Source organism: Puntigrus tetrazona, chromosome 9, assembly GCF_018831695.1.
Source record: "Puntigrus tetrazona isolate hp1 chromosome 9, ASM1883169v1, whole genome shotgun sequence".
Taxonomy (NCBI): domain Eukaryota; kingdom Metazoa; phylum Chordata; class Actinopteri; order Cypriniformes; family Cyprinidae; genus Puntigrus; species Puntigrus tetrazona.
Window position 1 is genome coordinate 10,520,531 of NC_056707.1, and position 10,924 is coordinate 10,531,454.

The 10,924-nt window shown below is 36.2% G+C and overlaps 1 protein-coding gene across 1 annotated transcript; it reads left to right on the top strand.

The window, feature by feature from the left end:
- The first annotated feature begins 5,614 nt into the window (after positions 1-5,614).
- Positions 5,615-10,769, top strand: dnajc3a (DnaJ (Hsp40) homolog, subfamily C, member 3a). The gene is made up of 12 exons (XM_043248814.1): positions 5,615-5,805; positions 6,372-6,482; positions 6,587-6,711; positions 6,801-6,875; positions 7,166-7,318; positions 7,975-8,156; positions 8,330-8,449; positions 8,743-8,848; positions 8,953-9,073; positions 9,793-9,925; positions 10,025-10,173; positions 10,255-10,769. The coding sequence occupies exons 1-12, from the start codon at positions 5,724-5,726 to the stop codon at positions 10,413-10,415; spliced, it is 1,518 nt and encodes a 505-aa protein (XP_043104749.1). The 5' UTR covers positions 5,615-5,723; the 3' UTR covers positions 10,416-10,769.
- The last annotated feature ends 155 nt before the right edge of the window (positions 10,770-10,924 follow it).

Below are 10,924 nucleotides of genomic sequence, written 5' to 3' on the forward strand. Positions count from 1 at the left end.
CATAATTTGGACAAGAGCATTTAACAGAGAACAATTTGAGAAACCACGTCAGTCTTGTCAGTGGCCTGTTGAATTATTGCTGGTGATCGTCTCTATTAATTTATCTCTATTAAGTTGGAAGCATGAAAAGCTGTGGATGACAAAAAGAATTTACATTATTATTAGAAATATCACCGCTGGATACCAAAATGCACACAATACGGAAAGCTCTCTAAACATTGTAACACATTTTTAAAATGTTATTTTACAGATATTTGTATCTTTATATTATCTTTTCAGTGTACGTTCATGAAATGACTTCGTTCAGACACCACAGATGTGTGTGTAGTCATACCCATGCTTAATTCATGTGCTATTATCTTCTAAATTACAAGAACGATTTCACATCTGACATCCAGCGATAATAAGCAATGCATTCGTGAAGTTATCCCATCATAGACTAATGTAGTAGTCTACTAGGTGCGTAACAGTTTAGTGTCATTTTAGCTTATTGAGCAATACACTAAAAAATATATTTTTGATTGCACACATACATTTCTGACAGCAAATCACAAATTTCCATTTGAATAATAACATAACTTTTATGTATCTTTGGTCAAACAGACCAATAGTCTTTGTTTCACCATGTCTAATAATTAAAAATTAAAACAAGTCTTTTTTTTTGGTGTTTTCAAGTCTGCTGTTTTTCTTATGAATCTACACTTGCATTTGGATTTTTGCTACATTCGTTTATCATTCATGCCTGAGAATTTAAGCTATAGGCCTACGTAAGTATGCAAATATTCATGGAAACCAGCCATCTATGTTTCTTTTATGAAAATAATAATAAAAAAATTCATAACCACTTCAAAATAAAATATAAAGACACCGATACGATACTAAACGTCATGATGTTATTGTATGAGAGTTAGTACTGGCTATTATAGATTGAGGTAAAGCGTAACAACAGAAAAGAGACCTCATTATGTTGTCAGCATCTCTCCTCATGAACAAGTACAATAAACAGTCAGCGAGTGGGTTGAGATACAAGAGAAAGTGACAAAAAAGATAAACGTTCTCAGCAATAGGAGGCAGAGGATCCAAAAGCATCAAACACAAACTTGTAATTGAGAGGGGAAGGATAAGTAACGTGTAATTCAGCAGCACAAGAGACAGACTGCCTAAAATTAATTTCCGCTTATGAGAAGTAAGTGAGACTGCATGAGAGAGACCCCTCCAAGTACCGACAAAACACAGGATGATTACTGAGTAAGGAATAAAACATGCCAGACTTTGAGATAACATGGTAAACATTTCTTGATCTCCAATTTTTATAAAGGTCAAAGGCATCAACCAGATGATAATAGAAATGAAACAGGACATTTTCACTGAATTGTGGGATCTGTACCAGTGAGGATGGGAAACTAAAATGTATCTTTCAGTAGCAATAAATGCCATAAAAAACAAGCCAACAACTAAACAATACTTATATGCACTCCATAATACAGCCGTCGCTAATTCGGTTGTTAATACGTTTATAAAACCGATCTGTAGCAGATCTGAAAGAATCAAATGTATCACGTAAACCGAAGCAGCCCGCTGAGACTTGATGAGGAAACACAGTGCAAACAGGGTTAAGCAGACGACTGGAATCTCAAAGACGCTCACGATCCAGATAAACACCGCTTCCACATACTCTACTTTATTAGTATAGTTCTTTGTGTGTGACTCGTTGAACCCAGAGCCGCTGATGTTGCGTTGCATCATGTTGTCTCAGAGAGTATCGGGAAACACCACTGCAATAACAACAAACCTGAAATTAGTTTACTGTTGAAAGATTTCCGGAACAAAATCACACACGATAATTTTACACTGATTAAAACTGTGTAAATATATGTAACTGATCATAATAAACTTTTATTTGGGAATGTCAGTAGCATGCAAAATGATCAGCATTAACGGCTGGCTAAACCGACGGCTTTTTTAGGTCTTATATAGGTGTTTATTGTCAAATTATGAATTGCTAAAATAAAATCAGAATAACTATGTGACTATGGGTATGAGTATGGTCAGGATGAGTGAAATTTACCATATCTACCATGTTTATGTGCTCATGACCTACATCGTCAATTTCAGAAATCCTCTTCCATAGTCTCGTTTGATAACTTCAGACAGTAGCTCATCCAACCTATTGTTTTTTTTTTTTTACACTATTATTTTGACATACATTCTTTCACATTTTATATAGCAGTGAAGTATTCAATTTCAGATGCACCGAAGCAGCTGTTAAAAATGACACAGTTACTGAATTATTTCTTTCAGTCTGATAATGAATAAAACTGAAACAAATAGACCTACTGATTCTTTGTAAATTTGCCCAGATGTTTTTGTCTGATTTGCAGTCTGGACGTGCATGGCCTTAATTGCTGTGTTTAAAAAGTTAACCGACATTACCTTATATTAACCTAACTGTTGAATAAAATCAATATCACACTTATAATCTGCTGGTCTGATTGCTAAAATAATAATGGAATCAATTAAAGCAACATTTAAATCACCTTGATTAAAAAAAACCAAAAACACTCAATCCATTTTTGTACAGATTTATACATTTTAATGAAGATTATATATAGCATGATTTATCAATTGACTTTTACTCCTAAAAGGCAACACAGAGCCAGTAATACAAAGATCGCTAACAAAATGAAGAAGACATTCTTACCTGGAATCAGACTGTAGATGTTTGTTACTCATTAGTTGATGATGGTACGTATATGGTGTTCAGATTTCATGAACACATCTAAAAGAACAAGTAACCAGTGTTTTTAAATGCACAGTAATTAGGCAGATAAAATGATCAAAAGGCATCATTTAAAATGCATAAATCACATAACCGTGCTCAGACAGTACCGATCTGCACTAATAAATGTAATTTCCTTTCTCTGGATAGTTGACTACTCAGAAAGAACCAAAAGCATTGCATCAACTAAAATGATAAGACCTAATGAATAACGACACTGGAAACAGGTTTTTTTCCTTAAAGCCACAAAAAAGGCAGTGTTAGTAGAAGTAGACAGGGCATTTTCAAACATATAAGAAAATGTTCTCTTACCTAGAATTCAACTGTAGATCCACACAGCACTGAAGATGTTTCTCATCAGCCGATGATGATACTCTGAAGATTTTGACATATACATTAAGTTTAAATGACTTTCCGAAAAGCTCCGGATTTTCCCTTGGGTGTTGAACAAAAACCACATAGTGTTTCATACTCAACTCGCCTGGTGTAAAAAATTGTTTCAGTCTCTGTAATGATAATCCATTTTCCCATTAACACACTAAAAGCCTCTTAAAAGCATGCAATGAATTGATCACATTGTGACCACAAATTTCCGATCTCATTAGTCATTGTAATTGTTGTAACAACATACATTATCAAAAAGAAAAGAAAAGAAAAGGAATGATCAAAAAGTCATCAGGTAGCCTCTTAGCCTCTCAAACTAGCACTTGGAATATTTATTGATTCAAATGTTTAGATTTTATTATTATTATTTTTTGGTTATACAATATGATATAATACACATCTTATTTCTATAGCGCATATAAACAAGTGCTGCTCGCCAACATGCTTCCAGCATTATTACATCAGACAAACAAAATTAAACATTTTGAAGTTAATGAAGTTAATTCCTGATCAATCAATTCTAAAAGCCATACTAAAATCAAGATTAAAAGCATCCACAGATAGGGGAGATTTAATATGCATTGGAGAGTTTCATAAATGCAGAGCAGTCAGAAATCCCTCTACATCACCCTTTGATTTGATTTTATTAAATCTGAAACTAAAAGGTTTCTTTCTAATGCAAAAATACATAATCATGTGCAAACAGTACTAATTAATGTCATTCTCCTTTTGGATTGTCAATAATATAATTAAAAATCAGAAAGGGTCGTGATGAGACAAACATCTAATGACCAAAATGATTACAGTAAAACTGTAAGTTTGATCCAATAATTCATCAGTTAATGAACAGAACATGCAAACACTGAGTTTATACTGTGTGGAGTTCAGATATCCCACAAGTCATTTATTCAGATTTGCACATCATAATCAAGAAATGTTTACAAATATACAAATAAAGTGTTTACGTTCATTGAACACCAGTTGATCCATGCAACACATCACAATGCTGAGCATCGGTAGCCTACTGGCTATGTGTTAAAAGTCTAAATGTCAATCTGGGTGTAGTATTTCACTTTTTCTTTGCATCTACTACAAAAACAACTATTCAAACAACCTTTAAACTTTTACCCGTGCATGAAAGGCTTGTACCTGGATTAAATGAGCAGTTGCCCATCATCTGCATTTTTATGTGTACATCTGAATAATGGCACAATTGACTTCTGTAGAGAAGTATTTATTTTTTTTGTTTGTTGTATTTCTGTATCATCAAGACTGAACTAACGTGAAATAACATTGAACTAATCTCAGCTGAAAGATGCCTCTTTTGCCGTTTTAGTGCTGCTTTGGTACTGTATTAACACTGAAGCTGCTGATACAGCACTAAGTAAATACATTTGCTTGCCTGGTTATTTACTGCACATTATTTTGATAAGTGCTGGTCCTGAAAAGTTCAGATATGAACTGGAAATATTCTTACCTTGAATCAAACTGAGATCCACTTACACCACTGAAGATGCTGCACATCAGCTGATGAGGATACTTCATAAATAAATAAACTATAAAAACAACAATTTAGTAAGTAGTTTATTTCATTTACAAGATTCTGAATAATTACAATGGAAATGGTTTTGTGGTAAGCTTCGTAAAGATGGACAAATATTTATTTTGATAAGGTCTTTAAAAAGGACTACGAACAATGCCATCGATTTCAGAGTGCAGCAAATAATAGGTTTTTATATTGTATTTATATGAAAATATCACCTAGACTTTGACTCTGGATCCTCTTACAGGACTGATGCTGTTACTGACCACAAGATGATGGTGTCTGTGAAAAGTTAATGGTTCTCATCCTTTTATAGCACAAATCACTCCACTTAAAAGGCAAAGTGTTTTTTTCCAGCCAATTAATGGCCTAATGAGACTGATAAAACACAGCCAGTACATTTTGATTTGAATGATAAATAAATGATGCTTTTGGCCATTATCACTTCAGCGATGATGTCTTCTTTTGTTGCATAGCACATGGTGTGCTCGCCTCTTCCAATGTCATTTTTTCTTAGATTTTTTTTGCGTTTAACGTGTTCAAGTCCTATTTTTGCAAATACCGAGCTCAGACGAAACTCGTTTACATGACACGCAACATCACATGAATGTAAATGTCCAAATTAATTTGAACTCACAAGTTCTTAAGCCTGTAATTATACCGTTTTCTGCCACCGTTTACCTCAAGAATTACGTTGAGAGGGCATGCCTAAATGTAGCCAGTTACAGAAGAAAACAATTATCTGATAAAGCCGAATAATGCAGTATTGCAGTAACACGTCTTGATTCGTCCTATGTGCGCGCTCACCGCCGCGCAAGCGCAAACTGAACCAAAATAACGATGCCGTGGCTAGCCAGGGCGCGATGGGCGGGGTTTAAAGAAGTATCAGCCAATCAGAGTGCCCCACGACCAGTGGGCATGATGTCCGCGGGCCTGACAGGTATGCGAGCGTCCAGCGTGTCTAGAGGAACTTTATACCTTAATTCAGTGATCTGACGGAGGAAAGAAAAACGAAACATGGTTTCCATAAGCCAAGTGGTGCACAAACTGCTAAACTACGTTCCTTTTTTGCTAGTTCTGATCGATCTTCGATACGAAGGTAAGCGGTCAGTCCTATTGTTTATGAAATGCTTCAAACCAGTTTTGTATACGCTCATCTTCATGACAGTTATTTAGAGAAATCGGCCTTGTTGATTTATGAATCAACAATGAAAAAGTCAATTAGAGCTGAAAAATCTTGGCTGTTTAAATGTCTACGTTACTCGTGAACTACATATGGAGAACTGCTGTAGTAGTCAAGAAACTGCTGTGAGGATCCACTGACCTGTCAAGCATGCTTTAAACCTTAATGATGGTTTCTGGTCTTTTGTGATAGACCTATTTATAGCTTTTGTGTCCGTAGCATTGCTTTTTTTCCCTGTTGTAGACTACGGCTCTAAAGGAAGACTGTTGTGATTCTGTTGCAACAATTTATGTTGTCACAAGTTGTCACTGTTTGACTTCACTAAAAGGTTTACTAATGTAGTCTTCCTGACTTTAGTGGACACATTTGAGTGCAGTATTGTGTTTTACTCGAATACACGTCGCAGGTTTTGCATGTGTATACCTTACTGTGATGTGGTTCATCTATACCTGACACATATTTACCTGTCACGCGCATTGCAGGAGTTAATGGTGGGAAGGATGGTGGTGTTGAGAATCATCTGGAGATGGGGAAGAAGCTTCTGGCCGCAGGACAGCTGGCAGATGCTCTCTCTCACTTCCATGCTGCTGTTGGTGAGTACTTTCAACTCCAATGAAATCTTGTGTGCAAAATATTCTTTGGTATATAGTATATATACATGCATAACAAACACCTTTTTTTTTTTTTTAATTATCAGATGGCGACCCTAAAAACTACATGGCATACTATAGGAGAGCAACTGTGTACCTTGCGATGGGAAAGTCAAAATCTGCATTACCAGATCTCAGCAAAGTCATCGAACTTAAACCGGACTTCACTTCGGTGGGTTCTAAGAAACCTGTGGAATATGTGCAACATTTTTATATGATTTACGGAAACTTGTGTAACCAGTGTTTCTTCTTTATCCCCAGGCGAGGCTTCAGAGAGGAAACATACTGCTGAAACACGGCAAACTTGATGAAGCAGAAAGCGATTTCAAAAAAGTGGTGTGTGGCATTTGGTTAGCTTTAGAGATGTACCAATTAGACACCATCTTTAACTTCTATAATAACACCCAAATATGAATTGATTTAATTGTAATACCTACAATATTTAATTAAGTCCCCTTGCAATGCCCTCATTCTTGTCCAGAGTATTAGTTGAGTGAGTCAGTGGGGTATAGTTCCTGCCATTTCCCCACAATAACTTTCACAATTTAACTGTTCCGCTGTTTTGACACTTGTTCATGTTGTATCTGTTCATTGTCTTAAGGGTGACGCTTCTTTTTGTCTTTTAGCTTAAATCAAACCCAAGCAGCAGAGAAGAGCAGGAGGCACAGAGCCAGCTGAAGAAATCTGATGAAATTCAGAGACTGGTGGGCCAGGCACAGAGCGATTTCACCCGCAAAGACTACGAGTCTGCTGTATCGCATCTCGACATTATCATTGACGTGAGTTAACCTGGACCAGGGTTATTATCTTTAACTAAACCTAAAACTATGAACGAGGAAACTAAAAATACTAAAAACGTAACAAAATTGCTAAAACGTTAACTGAAATGAAAGTGAAAACAAATAAAGAAAACCTTAAATAATAATAATAATAAAAAAATTATATATATATAATTTGAAATATTAACAGAAGCTAAGCTATAATAGTATATCATTTAAAATGCATGAAAGTAACAAAGGTAGAAAGCTCAACAGTAAGATACAGGCTTTGAATAGATACAAAATATGTCCCAAAACTGATATATTTCATAAATCACAATAAAAAAAATTCTAATGTAAAAATATGATCTAATTCAAAATATTTAGAACTCTATAATACAATAGCAATGATAGTAAAATCACATTGTCCTTGATATATGTCCCTCTCTTTAGTAATTGAAAAGAGTGATTACTGCAGGTGATCCAGGTGTTTTGTCCTGGTGCACAAAGAGATTACTTGTGCTCGGTAATGGCACTCTTTGTTCAGTAATGTTATCATTTTTACGTTGTAGGAACTTTAAACTGGACAAAAATCATATTAACTGCCAATAGCAAGGTATTTTTATTAAAAAAAACCCTTTTGTTAAGTCCTTTTTATTTGCTTGTCATCTTTTCAGACGTGTGTTTGGGATGCGGACTCCAGAGAGATGCGTGCAGAGTGTTTCATTCAGTTGGGTGAAATGGGCAAAGCCATCAGTGACCTCAAGGCTGCGTCAAAACTAAAAAGTGACAACACTCAGGCTTTCTACAAGCTCAGCACCATCTATTACAACCTGGGAGACCATGAGATGTCTCTCAAGTAAGACAACATGTAGTTATTAATGCATCAGGTTTGAGAGTTTGGAGATCATGTATGCTACGAAAGCATTTCAAGTCTGCTAGCGTATTGACCTATAATATTTATATGTATTATTTATTTTATATTTCTAATATAATATTTTAATAATGTGAAAGTACAATTTCTTTTTGCAGTGAGGTAAGAGAGTGTCTGAAACTGGACCCGGATCATAAGCAGTGCTTCAGCCACTACAAGCAAGTTAAAAAGCTCAACAAACAGATACAGGCTGCTGAGGAACTGATCCAACAGCAAATGTATGTCCCAATATCGCTGTATTTATTGAATATTTTGTAAAACATGTCCACATAAATGGAATATGTGAATTTTCACATTTCAGTCTTGAGTGTCACATATTTCTTTAGAATTTACACTCAAGGGTTCTTTTCCAGGATTCTTCAATAAAAAAAAAAACAGCTTAAACTGTTTTTATTTGAAACAGAATGTTCTTTACTGCCACTTATTATCAACTTAATTACGACACATTAAAGTGAATGTACACTCACTCACAATGTAAAAAGACTAAATGATTGTTTTACTAAATCCGCAGGTACAGCGATGCAGTTAGCAAATATGAGTCTGTCATGAAGACCGAACCAAATGTTCCTCAATTTATACTTAACGCCAAAGAACGCACATGCCACTGTTTGTCAAAGGTGAGATTGAGTTACTTGACCACAAGGTGTCGCTATCTACCAAAGCATACATTGCATCTGCACGTAACTGATGTGACTGATTATGTTTTGATCCTATTCCGCAGGACCAACAAACTGCCAAAGCCATCTCGGTGTGCAGTGAAGTTCTGAAATCAGACCCTCAGAATGTGAACGCTTTAAAAGACAGAGCAGAGGCCTACCTCCAGGATGACCAATATGAAGAAGGTAAATCTGGACACATGGACACAGGTTTTGTTTTTAATTTGACACATATATCACATATATCTGGCTATCATCTGCGTAACAATGGAATGAGAAGCCATGCTTCCTGATTATTAAACCAAGCGGGAGCAAATAAAGAGAGAACAGGTGAGGGCCTAAAACTGAGCCCTGTGGTACTCCACAAGAGAGAGAGAGAGAAGGCGAAGAGGACACAGTCACCATAGCTAACAGAAGAAGTCCCACTGCTGCAGATGAGAAATTAAGATTTCATGGTCCAGTGTCATATGCAGCAGTTAAATCAGGAAGCACCAGAATAATACAGTAACCAGCACCAGTAGCTAAAGAGAAGTTATTAAAAAGCTTTAGAAGTGCAGATTCTGTGCTGTGTGGAGATGTAAAACCAGACTGTAAGAATATTGTGATCTTTCAGATAGGGCATTCATTAACTACAAACTATTTTTTGCAAGGGTTTTTGAAAGAAAAGGTAGTTTTGAAATGGGTCTAAAATTCAGATCCAGACCAGGTTTTTTTAATCAGGTTTAACATTTCCAGGGACCATACCTAATGATTAATAACTGTGTGATGTTTAAAAGATGAGATGTACAATTAAAAGATGATTAAAAAAAACTATTCTTGGCAAATTGGCTAGTTTGAATGTTTTTCCCCTCAAGATTGCTCTTAAAATGATGAGGTAAAGTGAGTTTTTTTTTTCTTTTCTGCAGCCATCAAGGACTTTGAGAGCGCTAAAGAACATAGTGAAAATGACCGGCAGATCAAGGAGGGTCTGGAAAGAGCACAGCGGCTCCTCAAACAGTCGCAGAAGAGAGATTACTACAAGATCCTAGGTGTAAAAAGGTTAGATAATACACACAACAACTCTGTGTCATCTGCTAATCAATGCAGAGGCCTAATACTAATTTTTAAGTAAACACTATTAATCTGCTGTGCCTGCAGAACTGCCCAAAAGAAAGAGATCCTGAAAGCATACAGAAAGCTGGCGCAGCAGTGGCATCCAGACAATTTCCAGAATGAAGAAGAAAAGAAAAAGGCAGAGAAGAAGTTCATAGACATCGCTCAAGCCAAAGAAGTTCTTACCGATCCAGGTAGGTTTCAGTGCCATGTTTGTATCTTCATCCTGTTAATGTTTTATGGTAACTCAGTCCAGTTCTTCTGTTTCTCCGCAGAGATGAGAAGTAAGTTTGATCAGGGTGAGGACCCCATGGATCCAGAGAGTCAACAGGGAGGGGGGCATCACCACCACCACTTCCACGGTGGCTGGGAAAACTTCCAGGGTTTCAATCCTTTCGGTTCTGGACCTTTTAATTTCAAATTCAATTTCAACTAAGGATCGGTTGAAGAGACCAAGTGCCTGAATATACGTTAAGAGTCCGCCTATAGGAACCGGCACCTTTTGAACCTGCCCACACGCACGGTTCTGACACGACAAGCACCTTCAACCACCAATCTCAGCTATCAAGTGATCCCGTTTGCTAACTGTCATTCTTCGAAGCAGCTCCTGTACTTTCAGGGATCTTACAATCCAGAGCGAAAGGTTCATAGACAAGCAACGTCTGTGAGCGCTGACCTTTTCATTCCAGAGAATAAGATGTACATAGAAAACATTGATATTTTTCTATGAATCAGACTATGCTGTAAATAAGGAAATAAAGAGATATGAATGCTTATTTAAATTAAAAAATTGTTTTAGGATTTTTACTTTGAACACAATAGGCGTTTATATTAAACGTCAGTGCAATCAAATACATCATGAAAGATCTGAATCCCCTTTCAGAATAAAAATATCACTTTATTCCTGAGAAAATCCACATCTTTGAACATCAAGGCATAGAAACA